Here is an 18,744-nt window from a genome sequence, read left to right as displayed (position 1 = left end):
GCATCTCAAGATCCTGGAGTGGCCTGGCTAGTCTCCACACCTGAACCCTATAGAAAATCTTTGGAGGGAGCTGAAAGTCCAAATTGCACAGCGACTGCCCCGAAACCTGAAGGATCTGGAGAAGATCTGTGTGGAGGTGTGGGCCAACATCCCTCCTGCAGTGCAAACCTGCTCAAGAACTACAGGAAACATCTGATCTCTGTAATTGCCAACAAAGGTTTCTTTACCAAATATTGAGCTCTGTTTTTCAGATGTATCAAATACTTTTGCCATGCAATAAAAAGAATGACTTAAAAATCATACGTGTTTTTCTGGATTGTTGTTTTAAGATTCCGTCAGTTACAGATAAACCTATGATAAAAATGACAGACCTCGACATGCTTTGCAAGTGGGAAAAGTTGAAAAATCAGCAGTGTATCTAATGCTTGTTCTCCCCACTGGTTGAAAAAGATCAAAAAATGAAACTTTTTTATATCACGGCTGTCCAAAAGAGTCAGATGGAGTGAACCGAAGCCCCGAGTCATCCCTGAGCTGAACTTCAGGGCATTTGAGAAACCAAAAACTGACACGGGGACGAAGACAACGAAGAAGACGCCCGTCCTCTTGGTGAAGAGGTTTTGATCTCTGTGGGAATCGTTTTTTCGGTCAAACAGGAAGTGATTAAATCAGTAAACGCCGCTGCATTCCTCCTCGAAGACAAACACACAAACTCCAAGTGCACATCGCCTCTTCCTGTTTGGTGATTCATGTTCTCCGATGTCCTCAGAAGCCAAACCCGAACATGGTTAACTGGATAACCTGCTAAAAACAAAGTCTGATTTTTGATCGTGACAGAATTTCAGCATCACAAGCTGGATTTTGCTTTGCATTGAGTTGCTGCTCCTGTGTTGCCAATACTGCTGTGCAGTTTATCCAAGTCTAAATATATATATATATATACATAGAGATATTTTAAATGCTCATCTAGTTTCGAATAGTTTCCCGTAGAGGCTCCATACTATAGACATTAAATAAGAAGTCTGATTCATTTCTTCTTTTGAGTTTCTTGGTATTATATATATTTTTTTAAAACATCATGTAGAATTGGAGCATAAAAAAGGGACAATGTTTGAATCACAGGTAGGAGACGTGCTGCCGAGTGGAAAAAAAAATGAAAAATGCCAGAATCTGCTGATAATAGTATTTTAATGTTACAGGAACTACAGAACTACAGAAAGAATTGATTTTAATCTGAAAGTTCAGGTGCAAGTTCGTCTTCTGGTATATTTATAGGTTGGAATTTGCAAGGCTGGAGTGAAGGCTGACCGCCAGCTGATGATGGAGGAGGAGGAAGGTGAAGGTGGTACTCAGGTCCTGGGTGTCTGGTGGCAACGCTGCCGATACTCGGGCAGGTGGTGGAGGATCCAGGCGGCAGGAGCCAACATGGCCACCGCGAACACTGACATGACGAAGAAACTTTGCTGTCGGGGAAGAGAGCGAGCGATCAGAGCTGACCGTCACAATTACCTGCCATCAATGGTGTGTGTGTCCAAATATTTCACATGGTTAAGGGTTAAAACATCTCTTAATTCGTAATTCTGACTTCAGCATCAGGTTTACAAAAAAATTTCATTGAAAAAAAATGTATACACACACGTTACGATACTGATAAATTTACCAAAAAAGTTTTTTTCTTGAGTAATAAAAAGTTTTGTCTTAGACTTGTGAACTAAGGGAAAAGTGGAAAGAAGCAAATTTGAATAGAACCTTAAGTTGATTATTTTAGACACCGTGTCCACAAGCATTCCGCCAGTTTGCAGCGAGCGGTCATCTTTTCTTACCCCTGCCCCGATACGGTTCTTGGGAGGCTTGCTGTAGATCCTCGACTTGGTCTCCTTCAGTATCTCCTTCGGCCGGGCAAGAGACGCCATGGGGACGCCGCTGACCATCCTGAGGATGCCGCTCGCCATTGTCACCTGCAGGCTAAGCAGACACCTGCCTTCTCTCTCCGCTGGATGTGGATGTCTCGTGCGCCTTCTGGCTGCTCCAACGCTCGGGGAGGAGGACGGGGGGGAGCAGCCAGCAGTAGGAGGAGGGAAAGGAAAGGGAGGGTCAGTGAATAGTCAAGCAGCTGCAGAGAACAATCCCCCTGATTAGATTTGATCTGCAGACGATAGGATGATGTGATGGAAACATGTTTGAAGTGGAGAAACAGACCTGACGACGGACGCTCGGCTGTGGATCTGCTAACACATCAGAAGACACGCACACAGGCACACAACACGTTAAGAACTTAGAATAACGATTTAATGACGTGAAGATGAACAAAAAAAAAAAAATGACACAAACTCACCTTAAGTCGGTTACATCTTTATATTTGCAAATCCTTGGAGTCGAGGGATCCCAAGTATGACGCTTTGTTAATTTTTATCAATCGGTTTTATTTTTTCATTAAAAAGGGAAACACAAAGACGTTCATGATGCCAACATCAACAGGAGCTTTACAATGTCCGTAAAATCCACATCAGGTCACCGACGCACGACATCTTGATGGCGGAAGATGGGCCGGCCGCGGCCAGGGAGTCAGAGGTCATCAGGGGGAGTAGAAGCGTCCGGCGTCCACTCGTCTTCGATTGCGACTTTGCTGCTGCTCAAAGAACTGTCGGATGTCCTCGGGCGTCACAACCTGAGAAATGGTGTCCAATGTTTTGAGAAAAGGACAACTTTGATCTGTTGGTGAATCGGTTGAGGTTTATGAATAAAATGTCAAAAAAAAAAATGAAAATAAAAAAAATGGAGATAGAAAATTCAATGCTGTAAACTATAGAAGCAGTCGATTAGCGAAAAGGAATTTCAAGGCGAAAGAACAGAGAATGACATGGATTTGGTTCCATCGAGTTCGGTCGATCCATTTAATCCGGTAACGTGCGGTGAGGTTCGTAGCCGGTCAAGCACTGACTCCCTTGGAATCAGATTTACAATTTGAAGAGTATCTTACACCCTATTCCCCTGGCAGCGTGCATATCCACAAATGGTCTCATATCTCATATCACACTCACACACCACCGTATACATATTTGGCCCAGAAAGAACGTTTCTTTTATAGCAGCAAGGCACAAACGGATGGAGAAAATTTGTGTTCTGAACAAATAAAAAAGTATCGCGTCGCGTTCGACACAATTTCAATTTTAATCTTTCTGTGTAATGTTTTAGCTTTCAATTCTGCCGCTTCTATCGATTTTAATACAGGTTGCTCATGAAGAGTGTAACAAGAAAAAGAAGAGAGTAATTCAATTGAGGTCCATTTAAAATTCTTTTTTAATACTTTTTGTTTTAATCAAACTGAAAACCATTTGCCGTCCTACCTTTATTGGTATATGAAGTCCGGGCGCCGATCCTTCTCCACGAAAAGCTCTGTTACTTTCTTGTAAAAGTCCTCCTTATTCTCTTTTAGTTTTAAAAGCCTCTCGGCCTCAACGGCGATAATAGCCAAAGAGGAAGGTCGTCCGTCCTGCGTCCTATTCCGACTGTATGATTTCAGCCTTTTCAGTGCAGAGAACGACCTCTCCGGCGACGCTGCTGTGGCTGGCATAGTGAGAGCCAGCTGCAGTAACTTTGTCGCCTCCGGAACCGTCTGTATCAGATCCTTCTGGGCCAAAAAGCTGAGAAGCTGTCCAGGAGATTTACACGCGTCCCTTACCGTCTGCGAGCTGTACAGTCCGACGAGGTCGGCCTTTAGTCTCGCTAAATCGAAGAACCGCTCGTATTTGGAAAGGCTCTGAAGTTTGGCGTCGTCGAAACGCTGCGACATTTCGCGAAACTTGCCGCAGTCGACCAAACCGAGGAAAGCCAGCTCACTGAAGTGGTCGAACCTCGCTCTCATTTGAGCGCCGACGTCGTCCAGGATGTCAAAAAACACCCGTTTCCTCTCGTCTCGGACCGACTGCCCGCTTCCGCTATCCGTCAGGCCGAGTGCGGCGCATTTCTGCTCGTACCTCACGTAGAACGCGTCGAACTCCTGTCGCATGTGTCCGATTGCCGCGGCCGCATCTTGGATTCGCGAGCGACAGCTCCCAGCGTCCATGGCTTTGCTCCACAGTACATTGGAAAGGGCATCGGTTTCGGCGAAAATGCCCTCGTAGGCCATGATTAGGAACCACGTCGATGTTTTCGACAGCCACCGATTGTATCCCTCAGCCATCATTAGCGTGTCGTTATCCCAGCTGCCAGGATTTTGGCTAATTCTACGGAATACGGCGCGCAGATCTGACCAGTACGCACTTGCCGTCTGCAGCAAGCGGGAGTTTGAGCTCCATCCCGCAGGCAGACGGCGCATCGCGACATCATCCAACGCGTGGGTGCGTTTCGTGGACTTGCTGAAAAATGTCCCCAGGCCCTCGAGCGTTTTAAAAAAAGTCAGACACTCCGGCACGCGGTTCGCGGATTGCCTCAGCACCAGGCTCAGATTGTGCGCGTAGCAGTGGCAAAGGATGGCCTCCGGCGCTGCCTCTTTAACCTTGGCTTGCACCGCGTCGAGCTCCGCTGCCGTCACGGCAGCCCCGTCGTACGTTTGGGCAACTAACTTTTGCACACATTTGTACTCCTCCAACATCCCCAAGATGAACGCGGCTACGGTGGGGGCTCCTCCATCGTCCCCTACCTCACCAAGGCCTAGAAACGTCTCCTTCGCTTCCCAGGCGTCACTTTTTAACACCACGTAGCGCAAAATGACAGAAATCCACGATTCGTTTGCAACATCGGTCGTCTCGTCCACTTCCACGGCGACGAACGAGGCAGCATTGATCTCTTTTTTTATATCGTTTCTTATCACGTCACTGACTGCTTCGATTAAATTGTACTGAATTCCGTTCAACGGGCCAGAAAACACAGAAGATGCTTTCAAATGTCTAGCTAACCTCTCGTCTTTCTCGGCAAAGGCGTGAAGCAGCTCTGCATAGTCGCCTCGGTCAGAGTAACATGCCCTCGCGACGTCACCGCGAGACGCCACTTCCTGTTTGGCCAGGAAGCAGATCGCGTTAATGAGGTCTCTTAAAACCTCACGGTTTTCCTTCACCTCTGCATTGTGTATGCTAACATTTAGCCTCCGTTGCTCATTCAATGCAAAATCAATCCTTGGGGTTTCGAAAGTTTTCAAAGCGATCTGGCTTTGAATGTGAGCGGTTGATCTTTCGTGTTTGACGAGGCTCCTGGTCAAATTTTTCATGTCGCAGTATCCCGTTTTGGTCCAGACGAGATCACAGTTCGAGAACAAAAGGCAAGGGAAGCAGTAAAGGCGGTTTCTTGCGGGGCAGCCGCACAGCCAGTCTTTCCGGGTGTACCATTCAGTCTGAAAAGAGCGAGTGATCTTCTGTCTCGTGGTTTGAAGCAACCCTTTTAGCTCCGGCATCGGTCTTCCGTCGGTTATTACCTTCTGTTTTGACTGAGAGTCCAGTTTTGAGAAATTTTGAAGCTTAGTAATATAATCCTCCACCTGGGGAGTCAAGACGAAGCAGAGCGTAAAAATACACAAAACCTAGCGTACTTGCTGACTTTAGCTAGCAGCTCACGCACGCCCCCTTCAGGTTGCGGCAGAGTACAGTCTGCCTCACCTCGTGACTTTTCAGATTTATTGTCTGATCAGCAAGAATAATTCTGTCACACACTTAAATCAAACACATTGCACAGGCTGTAGAAAGTCTTGGTGGGTGCGAAAAATAAATATTTCTGCAAACATTATGTGGATACGCGCCACGAAACCCAGTTTGTGAGGGACTGCACGTCCAGAAGAGCGCCTCGGCCAATCGCTGCCGCGCCTCGGGTTTCTGCTCTTTATTTGATCGGGAAACGCACAAAGTCAGCGATTTTAACTTGAGAAGGTGTCAAAAAAAACGAGTGGAATCATACAGAAAATACATTTGGAACGCAGATCATGGATCAAATACTTATGTTAACGTTATTAGTTTTGCATTTTTCACGATGCCTCCCCTGACCGCACATCTCAAGATTTAATCCCCACCCCCAACCCCGCACCCGGAGCTGAGAGTTCAACTCACCTTTCCTTCAGCGGCGAACCCTTGCAGGAAGTCCTTCAGCTCTGTTTTCATGTCGTTGTATCCTGACGGACAAGAGACACATCTTAGAACCCCCCATCCTTCAACGTGGAGGACGCGGCCGGTGGGCTTGAGTTAGGTTACCGTGGATGATCTCCAACTGCTGGACACGGTTCAGGTTGTCAAGCGCCGACATCAGGGGGTCGTGACCCTGCTGGCTCTGCTCGTTGGACTTGCCCTTATTCTCGTAGGCGAGGACGGTGTCCGACTCGTCGAGGAGGAAGGACAGACCGGCGCTGGTCAGACTGCACTGCGCGCACAGATGCTTTTCGTAAACAAAAAGTCGGTCCGATCTCTTCGGTGACATCATCAAGGCTTTGGCCGCCGCGGAGGTTGGACGTACCTCGCAGCTACTGCAGGAGCAAAGCTTACGGCGCCACCCAGACGGCCAGAACACGGCGCCCGACTCCTCCCGCTTCAGGTTCAGTGCCTGAAGCTCCTTCAGATGACAGCTAGGCTCCGTCTCCCGGCGACTTCGCTTGCAGCTCGGCTCTGTCACGTCATCGGTCTGATCCAAAAGTTTGAACGTTTATTTGATTGGAATGGATATCAATTATCGTCAAGTTACGGTATTTTCACACTCGGTGGCAAACAAAATAATGTGGCCACTAGGGGGCGCTGCGAAACATTAAGCGTGAGCAGTTGAAAACTAACTGGGACAAAAATGCAAATCCAAAAAGGAGAAATGACAAGAGATCATTCTGAATGAAGACAATAATGTCAACAATGAATGAAATGGGTACACATGTGAACAAACATGTGAAAATGTAAAAGAGATTCTATTAATAGACATAAATTTAGCTGATGGTTGCAAAGTAGCAAATACATGTATGTAAATATACAAAAACTGAGAGTTTATTTAATCAAAAAAACAAAAAACATAAAAATCAATGAATGAAAAAAAAAGTTCAGTTTATATAAGTGTGAGCATGGCCAGCTTTTACTGTTACACCTGGTCTGCCGTCTCACCTCCTCGGGGCCATTAAGGGCGGGGTTCACCTCCCTCTCGTCTTCTGGCTCCTCCTTCACCACGACTTCCCCCGCGGTGCGTGGAACTGCACGGGAAAGCGTGTCGTCCGTTAACTGAGTGTGACAACCCAAACCCATGAACCGGCGGAGAACGCGTGCTTACCTGCCAGGTGGGCGGCGTACGTCCAAAGGAGGGGGCTTTTATTCATGCAGGACTCGCAGATCATTTCCTGCAGCTCCACGCAGTCTGGAACCAAACAGCCAAGGTGCTGTGCAGGTGGGAGAGGTCAAAGGTTCAACAAAACATTTCTCAGGGTCATTCCAGCCTCCACTTCGCGATCGGATGTCGGTGAACTCACCCTGCCGTGCAGCCAGTCCTCGCACACCACACACTGAATCATAACGTCCTCCTCCTGGAAACACAATCAGCCGGTGAGACGCAGCGTGACGACAGACGTGGCGAGCGGCGGCGCAGCGGCTCTCACCTGGTCGTCCGGGTCGGGGTAGGGTCTCTCACATGTGCAGTACATGCCGAAAAAGTTGTGGCTGTAGTTGTTCAGACTGTTGACCTCGTCTTTGTCCTACACACACACAGACAGACAGACAGACAGACAGACAGACAGACAGACAGACAGACACACATACACACGGAGAGAGCAGGGAGAGTCATTAAAAAATGAAATTGAAATAAAGTAATATTAGCTTTAGAATACATTTATGTTTAGGTTATGTAATGCAAATTGTTGTTTTTTTTTCTTTCTAATATTTAGATTGTTTTTTTCCCTCAAATATCAACATTTAAAAGCAATTCTCAGGTTATTTTTTGTCATTTTGGTTTGATGTCTGGCTGAATTCAAATAACTGCTTAGCTTTTTCTGCCGGCTGGATGCTGCTACCACCTGTTGGTGGCTCTTGAACACTGCAGGAGCACAGATGATCATTCGGGTATCATCTGTGTTTTTGAGTTAATAGACCAATTGGAATATGGCATCTGCTTCACCGCACAAGTGGTGATGTGGGTCGACTGGCTACACATGGAATAGCTTTCATGATGCAAACTTTGCTGCAACAACACTGTTTGCACTATTCTGCAAATCATGCGTGCAGTGACAACTTTGCTTCGTGATGAAATGGGTAACTTAAAATTTCCAAGCAGTTAAGCGACCGCCTTGAAAACGCCAAATTCAGACAAGGGAGTTTACACTGCTACTGCATCCACTCACAGGGAAGAGTTTACACTGCTGGTCTGTGAACTTGCCGTTTCCGCAGTCACAGCGGAAGTTCCTGCGGGAGACAAACATACATCAATGTGCAGGGTGGCGGTGGGGGGGACAAAGTAAAAATAATAATAATAATAAATGAAAATAAATACACACATTGGGGGGAAAGTCAGGTTCCCACAGTTTACATTGGTTTTATTTAAACAAATGGCTTAAGCTCATGACGGTCACAGTGACCTCCCCCTGGGATTCGGAAAATCTGGGATTTTGTGTGTAAATATGTTGCACCCCCCAACTGTTTTTGTCCAATAATGTCCTGGATCAAACTAGCATGAAGGCACCAAAGCACTGACACATAAAGTTCAACTATGTGTAAACTAGCATAAGATTCAGAATCAGAATTGCCTTTATGATCAATGCAAGACAGAATAAGATTGGAAACCGGAAAGTACAAAGCTGTTGTATCCGAGCGCCCCGCCATCTTGGATCAACAGATATGTCCTACAGTTTTTACTTTACTTTCTTTTACTGTGTCTCTCGATCTTTTTTTTATTTTTGTGCTCAGATTGCCCTCTCGATGTGCTGGTTGAGAGAGGTTTTCGACTTTTCCGTGGGACAGAAGCGCAGCAGCTCCATGTGCACTTTGGCTACTCCGGCGATTGGCTGAATCTCTGAGACTGGGCGACTGATAACCAGGACTGTGGATGGTCCGGCTTATATCTGGAGGGAGGAACCTCACAACGCGGATGCAGAGGTGGAGGACAAAGGAGAAGGAAAAGAGCGGCGGTGAAGATATAAGCCGTGGCTTCCGTCTGTCATTATCGGAAATGTACGATCTCTGGGAAGCAAGTTCGATGAACTGACCGCATTGTCACGAAGTCAATCTCTGAATCTCTGCTCCACAAGGGCATCAATGATGAGAACACACCCAACCCGGGATTTTACACCGTTTCGAGGTGATAAAACCTTGTTGTCTTAAAACCAAACTACATCCGCACAGAACTCATAATTCAAACACGCAGCAGCTCCTTAAGAAGTCACAGCAGAGGCTGAGGTAATTTGCTGTCTCCAGGAAATTCATCTGCATCTTTTACAGAAGCACAGCGTCACCACCAGCTCCGTGGCTGGAGCAGCTGTCCCATCACCTTTACGGATTGAGGGTCAGCGGGAGGGCCCACAAAGGACATTTCACATCCGCGACATAAGCTAGTCACACCTCTGTACTTGCTCTCAGATTCCCATAGCGTCCGCCTGATGGCAAAGAGACGTGCAGTGTACAAGTCACATTACTCCCCCTAATTTATAACGGTAATTATTACTTGCTTAAATTATAACTGTGCAATAATTTACTTCTTGGACTGTTTTTTAATACGTCTTTGTAAGCTTTCACCCATCCTGTTGTGTGTAATCTAGCGTTATTGTCTATTGCTATTTTTCTTGTGTGAAGGCAATGAACAAAGTAAGAATTTCACTGCACTGACTGAATCACCGTATTCTTACAACATATAGGACAATAAAAATCTTGACTCTTAGAATACCGTGCTCTCCACAACAGACTCAACATGTTGCTTTGGACAATACCCTTCCCAACTTTACACAATATGTGTCCTGCACCACACAAGGAGAGAAATCTAGACTTTCTCGTAGCAACTGGACTTGATTTTCTTCACCTCTCATCCGAGAGGCTTCCTCAGTTCTAGAGGTCAATTCTAGACCTTCTGTATGCAAACGCTACAGATGTGTGCGGCTCCTCCATCTGCTATGTACCAGTGAAGAGGCAGCCTGTGTCCACTAGGACTGCTAGGTGGTGGATGGAGGATACCTTTGAGACACTCCAGGGTTGTTTTGAGGCAAGGGACTGGTCAACAGGCTCAGCGAGTGCATCACTGAATATCTCACGTGCCGCACTGACTCCATTCTTCCAGCTCGCTCAGACCGTTGTTGTGCTAGCAACACATCTTGCCTGACCGGTGACATCAAAACTCCTCGACTCCGAGAAGACGGCTTTCTGAGCCGGCAAAAGTGATGTGGGGCAAACCATTACAGAGCCCCCAGTCCTATCACCCCTCCTCTACCGAGGACGGAGACAGCGAGCAAACTCCTACCAAGCAGGTGTGCAGGGGCCCCCGTGTTCTTAAGGGCCTGTGCAACCCAGCTTGCTTGTTTCCTTCGGTGGATTTTCAAGATGAGCCTAACATTGGGTTTACACTTGACGATTTTCACGGCTGCGGACTCAAAACTGTCACCTCGGTAGTCACGTATAACGTGGTATTCTGATTGGCCTTTTCTTAGTCTTGGGCTCGCAACAATACCAAAAGTATTGGGTAATATTGCAAGTCTTTATGGTCACATAACACAATCAACAACCAATAGATGAGCTTTAACAAAAACGGAAAAAGGAAACCTGGTAGACAAACAATCACCAGAGAGGTATTGGCGGCAGAGACGGTATTTGTTGGCGGTATGGATGAACGGGAACGGCGAAAGACGTCCCGGAAGAATGGAGCGTCAAGAAAGAGGAGTTGATTGTGGAGCTGTGGGCAGAACAGCCCAGCTTCCATGCTCGCGGTCCACTTCTCCAACGAGTGGAGAAGGAAAAAAGATGGACTAAAATAGCAGAGGCTCTGCAAACACCCTGTGAAAACATTGCATGCTAGGGGAAAAAAAATGCTGAAAGAATCCTGTTGTAGTCTTCTACACGGTGACCATGTCAGATTCGAAGTATTTGTAAAATCTTGTTCTGAGACTAGACTTCAAACTCTAAAAACCAGTCTAGTGAGACTAGGTTTGAGATGATAGTTTTCCACAGCTTTTCTAAATCTCTTTAAATTCTTCTGTATGTATGGGTAGCTTCGGTTTATAGAGTTTCCCTTGTTTCCCTTGCTGCGAAAAACATCTCGTGTAGTCCCGGATCCCAAGATGACACGTCTAGTTTCGCCCGGGACTTGAGGCCTGTGGCATTGATCTCCCACCCATTGAGGACACCTGAAAGGCTCATCCTGGATCAGCAATGGCCTGTGGGGAGACCACATCTCACTTCCTGTGATTTGTGTATCAGCTCTACCTCGGGGTGGACAATGCCACCATGTACCTGCTGAACCAAGCCTATGCCCATCTGGACCATCCAGGAGCGCTATGAGACATGTTCTTACTGGGCTGTTGCGTTGTCTATTTGGTGTCAGCAGAACCATCTGCAGTTTAACGCACCTAAGACAAAGAAGTTGATTGTGGATTTTAGAAGGCCCAAATATCCTGCTATCCTGGCTTCATTCCACTGAGTTGATAGGGACATTGTGGAGGACTACCTCCACATAACCGAGCATGCACACTGACAGCAAGTGAACTGGACAAAAAAACTCTAACAGAGCCATCTCTACTTCCTGAGCCAGCTGAGGTCCTTCAACATCTGCCAGGCAATGCTCAGGATAATGTGGGAGTCTCTCATGGCCAGCAGCATCTTTTTACGCTGTGTATACTGGGACAGCATCCTGAGGGCTGGCTGACACCAACAGACTTCATACACTAATCTGAAAGGCCAGCAAGTTTATGGGGTTGGAGTCAGACTCTCTGACAGTGGTGTCTGAGAGGAGAATGTCCAAGATGAAAAACACTTCTCACCCACTCCATGACATGTTGACCAATTACAGGAGTTCGCTCAGGAGTAGACCGAGGCCACCAAAAGTGCCTGTGGCAATCAGATCAGATCAGGCACTAACAGAACTCTGTCTCATCTCTCTATCCATCTGGAGGCATTTTGTTCTTGTAGCTTATTCATCTGAAACCCTGACACCGCTTTTATTTTATTATCTTGAATTATTTATTTCTGGTCATCTCATCTTATTTAATTTATTTTCATTTCTTTCCATATGGAGCATCTGGGATCATGAAATTTCCCCCAGGATCGACAAAGTACTTCTGATTCTGAGTGGGTGAGTCATTACCTTTTGGTGTAGAGCTCAAAAAGGTCATGCCCTTCGTGGCATTTGTAGGAACACGCCAGACACACGCCTGCTGCTTCGCCGCCCTTCGGTGTGCAGGTGTTACAGGCGTACAAGGCCTGACGCTTCACATATCCCTGCACGCAAGCACGCATGCACACACGCACACACATTTTCAGAGGGTTGGTTCATTCTTTGTAATCAAGACTCAAGAGTATTTATTGTCATTATGCAAGCATAACGAAATTCTGTAGGGACTCCTGGCTAGAGGCACACATAAGAAAGAGGCACAAAAATTTTAAATAAAGTAAATAAATATACAAAGTATGTACACAGTAGAATAAAAATAGACGACAGCATAAAAATAGATGAAAGCAGCAAAAAAGGGGTATTGTGAATAAAGTGCAGACTTTGTGCTAGTTCCAGTATATGAGAGGTGGAGGGTGTGTGATTGTCTTTAAGGTTCAGAGTCGTTGACAGCAGGAAAAAAAAAATTATGATCACGACAACAAAAATCATGTTGTTACGGTCATATGAAATTAACTGTTAACTTAACATAAAAATCAATGTTCCTGCTAATTTCCCAATAGTTCCCTCCCTGATTTACTGATGATGTCTGATAAAAGAAAAAAAGTTTTTGTAATTTATTCACAGGTCAATATCAAATTATAATTGAAACATGCATTGTTACACTTGTCAATATCATAATATTGAGCTGAGATAAACAACACTCGTACAATTAAACTGACATCTAATATCAATTGCAGCTCGGTGCTGAATCAAATAGAAATCTTCAGAACTTACATGTTGCTTTCATGAAAAATATCATTGTGTGTTTTGATACTACTTGTTTTTTTTAAACATTTTAATTATCATTATACATGTCACAAGCATGAGACCTGGTGATTCCTACCTGAGGGTACGAGCAGTGATCTGAGTCACTTCCGGCCAACACGGCCGAAGCTTCTTCCTCCAGCTCTTCATCCTCCTGCAGGACGTCTACGAGAGACACTATCTGTTCCTCTGACACCACCTTGTCCTCAGACATTATTGCCCCGATAAGTCTTGGAACACACACACACACACACACACACACACACACACACACTGTAAACACTGCTAACTGATCAATGATGGATAATAAACAACAAAAAGTCAGACAAACTTTCAGAGACACAAACAAAACATACCACACTTTGTCCACGGAAATTTTACCAGTAATTTTGTAACCTGGGATTTTTGCTTCTTAAAAAAATTACAAAATGAAAAGGACAACAGAAATAATAACAGACAAACCCCAAATACAAATATTTTATCAACTTTATACGGATGAAACGTATGCAAGCAAAAATGTTGTTGTTTATCTATATTTAAGAAACCATTATAGATAAAAACTCAAATTACAAATATTACATCAACTTGATACAGTTGAAATGTAAGCTGGTAATAGTTTTGTTGTTCTTTTAATAAAAACACAACAACAGACACACCCCAAATACAAATATTAAGTCAATTTACGTGGTTGATTCGTATGCCAGTAACAATTGTATTGATTTTTAATTTTTTTTAATTTTTTTTTGAAACACATGACCGGTATGTTATAAAAGAAACCGATAAGACATAATTACCACAAAATTGATGCATTTTTGTGAATAACAATTAATACACTGTACATATATTGGATCTATTTCTTCTCGACAAAAGCACAGTCCAAACGCGAGAAAATTGAATATAGGGTGACATGAATAACCCGAAAACATTTTTAAAACACCGTCTGTTTTCACTATTCCGTCTGACTAATTGTGTTTCTATCCCAGTAAAACTAATAAACAGAAGCAGTCAAGGCAGTTTTGGAATAGATTTACAACTAATTCCACCTTTATCCCTAGTGCAGCAGGCTGTCCGGACTATCCAATCCTTTACCGATAATTTGGAAAGCTATCCCTTAACTGTTCCTTTCTGTCCGGTAGCCACGCTCCTGTTAGCTTCATCGAGCTTTCGTCGTAAACATCAAGTGAATCCCGCAGCTGCTGCATTTTAAGGCTAACTATTATAGCTCCGTGAACACGATGCGCTTACCGAGACGGACTTCGGTCGGGAATGTATCAAAGCAAATTTACGCCGTCTTCTCAGCCTTTCAACACCACAACTCCTCCAAAAGAAGTCAACAATTCGCTACGATCGATTATCAGATGAGACGCTCCTGAGTCGAAACGCCTAGCCGCTGCTAACCGTAACGAAAACTTCCGTTTTACTTCCGCAGGTTGTTTGGCGGCAATCTTGGGTCACATGTTGTCGCTTTCAAGACTGAGAATTTATCTTTAAAAATAATTAATTCGACATACATATGAATAAAGTAAACATTTGACATATGAAATGATAAAAACATAATAGAACCAAATTAAATAGTGTAATCTTTTACGTAGGCAGCGGAGATCACGCGATGACGTACACGGTGTCGTAAAAAACATGGCGAACGTGGCGGTAGTAGCGGGAGAGCTTAAGTTTCGAGACGGTCGAATCCAGAAGATAAGCGTTAAAGCGGAGAACAATCTTGTGTCTTTAATTGGCGGGATTCAGCAGATATCACGAGACGTTTCGTCGCTTCTCAGCGAGCTGGTGGACAAGGAAAGAGCCAACGGAAACGCAACTGGAGGTTAGCACTGCGGCTAACTACTCTGACAGGCTACACACCGAGTTTTAGAATGACAGTGAGACTGGGATGATGCTGTCTATTAGTAATTTTAGGGGTCCTCTAAAAGGGTGTCAACGTACAGCCCGCAAAATTAATTTGCAAAGCATAAAAATTTGTTACAATTTATCAAAGACAAAAACTGTCATTTTGCCATAATTATGTCTTACCCGTCCTGCCCCCCTTGAGAACAGATATTCCTCCGTGAGCTTGACACCAGGATCATATCCTGTATCCGGGCGCAAAGGGTTTGATCAGCAACTTGTATAGACTTGTGTGCATGCGTTCATCCATTCAGCGCACATGTATTCACACCTAAAGAATATGAGGTCTTCACACAAATATTTGGGTGCAAAATAAAAGGTGAGTAAATGAAAAATAATTGTGATTAAACGTGAAATGGCGAGAGCGAAAGATCTTGGCACTCAGTCCTTTTTGCAAAGTTTAACGTGTTTATAAGTTACTCCAAGATTAATGCAGACCAATCAGGATTGAAATGTCAATAGTAATTTCACAAGATCAAAAAAATAGATTTACAATTAGTGTCAAAACCAGTTTTAATTGTGAAGATTTCGGGTGCCTCTGCTAGGTTTTGCAGAGGTCCTGTGTCAGAATAAAGTCCCCCCCAGGTCCAAATTTATGACTTATTTCTTTTTGTGTGTTACCTGCTGCAGGAGATGAAGAGAACAGTGACGAAGACGACAAAGATACAGAAGATCCACAGAACTCAGAAATTCAACCTCCTTCCAAAAAGTCCAAAAGGTGAAACCGGGCACAGGAAAGCTGCTGCCATTAAAGCACCTGAGGACTGACGGCCGAGTTCAGCGAGTGTCGGCCTGATACAGTGAAATGCAGCGTTGGACTGGAAATTGCTGTTTCATCTTTTTCTTCATCAGGATCTTTTCTTTCGGCAAAACGAATGCTGTCTCTCACGAAGATCCACAATCTGCTATCCCAAACATTGTCTTTCTGTGACATTAAAACACTTATCATCTGTATACGATTGTAATGTCTCATTGTCTGTTTTTTTTTTCATTTTATTGATGCAATAAAGTTATCATGGTAACCAGTGTGTGTGTCATATGACTCATAAAAAAGTATTAAATAACATATCACAGTCACAGATAATCCTGATGTTACAGTTACTGTAATCTAATTCGTGGGCAAAAAAAGCAACTGTGCTATCGAATCTCATTTAAGCAGCCTCACAAGCCAGTCACTGCAGGATTTTCTGGGACGTGCAGTCAAATAAAAGGGAGGACAATGATTGACAGATTCCTTCAGTAATATGATTACTGGATGTGGCTGTCCTCCCTGTGGGCAGGTGTTCCCACAAGAGCCTTTCGTACCTGACTGTCTATGCCGAGAGCAGGTGGTTCCCACACAGTTGACAACGTGAGTCTTTCCTACCTGGCCGTCCACGCTGAGGGCAAATGTCAGCGCGACAGCCCAGCCTCAGTGCAGTATGAAACAGATGGATCAAGCAGAGCAGTGGATTTGAATTTGTCAAGTGTTTGAACTATTAAAAGGCACCCAGGAAAAGACATTGCCATTATTCACACTTCAAGCTCGCTGCTGTATGCCCCCCTTCGCCCAATTAAGTGTGGATGAGCGGTGGGCGGCTTTGACTGGACGGCTTGGCAGCACTGTTGCGGCGGCTGCAGAGGAGGGCGAGGCAGAAAGGCAGGACGCAGTAGCCGATGGCGTGAGGGTCAGCTCTGGTGCAGGAGAACAAGAAGAGAAAAACCTGCAGGTACGGCAGCAGGAAGACCGATGCCCACATCCAGACAGGGAGCGGTGGCAGTTGAGCTCGTATGTTCTGGCTCCAGCTGGAAGCAGGGGGCAGAGCTGACGGGATGGTCCCTGGGCTCTGTATGTGCTCCAAACTGAAGCGCTGGACGTCAAACACGTAATAAACCAGCAGCAAACTGAGCAGCAGGTAGAGAAACACGCCCAGCCATCCCATCCGCTGACGGAAGTTCATCATCCTCCATACTGTAAAACAATAATCAATTGGTCATCAGTGCATCCTTCTGACTGGAAAACAATAATCAACAGATTGTCTATTAAATTCTCCACACTGGTGAGGAAAGAATAATGTCTTCCTGCCATTTTCTCCTCAGTTCTCAAACATGCAGGAAACAAACGAGCATGCCAAAGTTCAAGTGATTTTACATTGCAATTGAAGTAATTTTTGTGCAACATTTTAACTGAGGTTGGTTTCCAAGTAGATCATGATATCAAAAAGTGGCTTTGGTTGAAGAGGTGCAGCTGGCGAAACAACCAGGATCAAAAATGTTCCCAGTCCTTAAATCACTGGTATATCAATCATTTTAAAAGCAGTAGCAACATTTGCAAACAGCCTCCTGATAATTGACAAGAAATTACTTAATATGTGTGGCCCTGCGATCAACTGGCAACCATAGAACATTAACAAACTACAGTCCGCTGGTCACACAGGGCTCGCTTCACTTATATTTTCCGTGATCCTTAATTCGTACCACCAGATGACACACCGCACCCGCAGCGGGCCTTTTCTCATGTCATGTCCCTCTTTCATAGACCTGACCTAACAAATGATTCCCCCTTCATAATAAATAAGCTGCCAACAAAAGCGGAAAGTGACAATGTCAGATTTTTCACAGAGGGAACTGCAAAAGTCACAAAAGTCTGGAACAAGACAAACTTCAAACCCTTGGACAGCTGGAGGGAAGATGCTGCTCTGGTTCCAAACAACTAAATAATAATTATATCTTTATTGATCACCACTGGGGAACTTCAGATTACCATGAAGCCCATGAACACCTGACACCATCCTGACAATTTCCACAATAAAACCGCCACCGCTTTTTGATTTCCTTTAAATCCATAGATTAGTTTTTTTTTATTGATTTAGGAATTTATAGCTAAACGGAAGGAAAATGGAAATAGACTTCACTTAGACACGATAGACTTCAGGTTGTACTTGAGGCTAAAGTTTAGACAAATTAAAATGTGGCCCAAAAAGTTTGACCATCCCTGATCTAGAAATATCTACAGCAAAGCAAGCACAACTACCTGCAAATTAAAATAAGTAATCCTAGAAAGTGAAAGCACTTGCAAGGAAACTTATTCCAAGGAAACTTGCAATCAAATAACTACAAATAATATTGGAGTGACTGCACTTCCGGCAAACATTGAACACAAAGTGAATGTTGATTTTCCTGGTTGTGACTAAATATTTAAAACCCCTGTCCCGACAAACAAGGTCTTGTACAGTGCACACGAATTCCGGACCACGTAAAATCGTATTTAACCAAATTCTAACGTCATCTAATTGAAAAAAAACAACATTAATTTAAAACTGTGTTGCCCGACAGCGTGAGTAGCTTGACAAGGCCGCTCACTTCCTATTTGAATTCTAACTATCTGCGTTGGCACGGACTACAAACACCGGCGCAGCCATCCTTCGGTCTTCAAACCCTTAAACCTTTGGCCTCCATCTTGCCCGCCGTCTTGTTTCTCCAATGAGACCCGTCAGCGGCCGCTAACCGGCCGAACGACGCATTTCCACCGCGCTCACCTTTCTTCGCGCAGATATTTGCAAAGTAAAAATCCTGTTTCTCGCTCCTTCCGAAACCCGGAGGTTCCGGGAGGCTCGTCGCTTTCCTTCCTGTTTAGTCACATGACACACCCGGATGACGTAACTGGGTTAAAATGGGGCTTCGCCCGCTACTGGCCAAACGGTGGTGCTACACGCTCTTGACAAGGATCCTCTTCAGATGATTTATTTCTTAATACTTTTCAGCAAACAAGTATGTCAAGTACAAAGTAGAGTACAAGTACAACTACAGACG

The 18,744-nt window shown here is 44.7% G+C and overlaps 3 protein-coding genes across 9 annotated transcripts; all 3 read right to left on the bottom strand.

Moving 5' to 3' along the window:
• Positions 1-1,168: 1,168 nt before the first annotated feature.
• LOC147213257 (cytochrome c oxidase subunit 8A, mitochondrial) lies at positions 1,169-2,665 on the bottom strand. 2 transcript variants are annotated; one of them, XM_086143112.1, is made up of 3 exons: positions 2,333-2,665; positions 1,821-2,225; positions 1,169-1,460 (listed from the first exon to the last, which is right to left on the bottom strand). In XM_086143112.1, exons 2-3 carry the CDS (start codon positions 1,947-1,949, stop codon positions 1,347-1,349), a joined length of 243 nt encoding a protein of 80 aa, XP_085999238.1. In that variant the 5' UTR covers positions 1,950-2,225; positions 2,333-2,665; the 3' UTR covers positions 1,169-1,346. The 2 variants fall into 2 exon arrangements, with proteins under 2 accessions (XP_085999238.1, XP_085999236.1); XM_086143110.1 differs by having other exon boundaries at positions 1,821-2,222; positions 2,333-2,546.
• ubr7 (ubiquitin protein ligase E3 component n-recognin 7) lies at positions 2,396-15,177 on the bottom strand. 6 transcript variants are annotated; one of them, XM_086143106.1, is made up of 14 exons: positions 15,079-15,177; positions 13,130-13,280; positions 12,220-12,353; positions 8,282-8,342; positions 7,544-7,639; positions 7,418-7,471; positions 7,222-7,327; positions 7,059-7,144; positions 6,433-6,597; positions 6,174-6,339; positions 6,033-6,094; positions 5,408-5,470; positions 3,345-5,326; positions 2,396-2,665 (listed from the first exon to the last, which is right to left on the bottom strand). In XM_086143106.1, exons 1-13 carry the CDS (start codon positions 15,132-15,134, stop codon positions 3,347-3,349), a joined length of 3,180 nt encoding a protein of 1,059 aa, XP_085999232.1. In that variant the 5' UTR covers positions 15,135-15,177; the 3' UTR covers positions 2,396-2,665; positions 3,345-3,346. The 6 variants fall into 6 exon arrangements, with proteins under 6 accessions (XP_085999232.1, XP_085999229.1, XP_085999231.1 ...); XM_086143103.1 differs by having other exon boundaries at positions 3,345-5,470; XM_086143105.1 differs by lacking the exon at positions 15,079-15,177 and adding an exon at positions 14,296-14,713 and having other exon boundaries at positions 3,345-5,470.
• A 270-nt stretch (positions 15,178-15,447) lies between these two features.
• On the bottom strand, positions 15,448-18,587 carry lyset (lysosomal enzyme trafficking factor). Its single transcript, XM_086143109.1, has 2 exons — positions 18,471-18,587; positions 15,448-16,903 (listed from the first exon to the last, which is right to left on the bottom strand). Exon 2 carries the CDS (start codon positions 16,893-16,895, stop codon positions 16,506-16,508), a length of 390 nt encoding a protein of 129 aa, XP_085999235.1. The 5' UTR covers positions 16,896-16,903; positions 18,471-18,587; the 3' UTR covers positions 15,448-16,505.
• Between the last annotated feature and the right edge of the window lie 157 nt (positions 18,588-18,744).

Source organism: Fistularia commersonii, chromosome 36 (genome assembly GCF_037954325.1).
Source record: "Fistularia commersonii isolate RoL2024-O1a breed Wild chromosome 36, RoL_Fcom_v1.0, whole genome shotgun sequence".
Classification (NCBI taxonomy): Eukaryota; Metazoa; Chordata; class Actinopteri; order Syngnathiformes; family Fistulariidae; genus Fistularia; species Fistularia commersonii.
The sequence above is the reverse complement of the archived record's forward strand: the minus strand, read 5'-3'. Positions and strand labels throughout refer to the sequence as shown.

Coding starts and splice junctions, on each gene's coding strand:
- LOC147213257 (XM_086143112.1), bottom strand. CDS start 1,949: ATGGCGAGCGGCATCCTCAGGATGGTCAGCGGCGTCCCCATGGCGTCT. Junction 1,461..1,820: donor AGAACCGTATCGGGGCAGGG/GTAAGAAAAGAT, acceptor CTTCCCCGACAG/CAAAGTTTCTTCGTCATGTC.
- lyset (XM_086143109.1), bottom strand. CDS start 16,895: ATGATGAACTTCCGTCAGCGGATGGGATGGCTGGGCGTGTTTCTCTAC.
- ubr7 (XM_086143103.1), bottom strand. CDS start 15,134: ATGATCCTGGTGTCAAGCTCACGGAGGAATATCTGTTCTCAAGGGGGG. Junction 7,328..7,417: donor AGGACTGGCTGCACGGCAGG/GTGAGTTCACCG, acceptor CCACCTGCACAG/CACCTTGGCTGTTTGGTTCC. Junction 6,095..6,173: donor GCAGTTGGAGATCATCCACG/GTAACCTAACTC, acceptor CTTGTCCGTCAG/GATACAACGACATGAAAACA.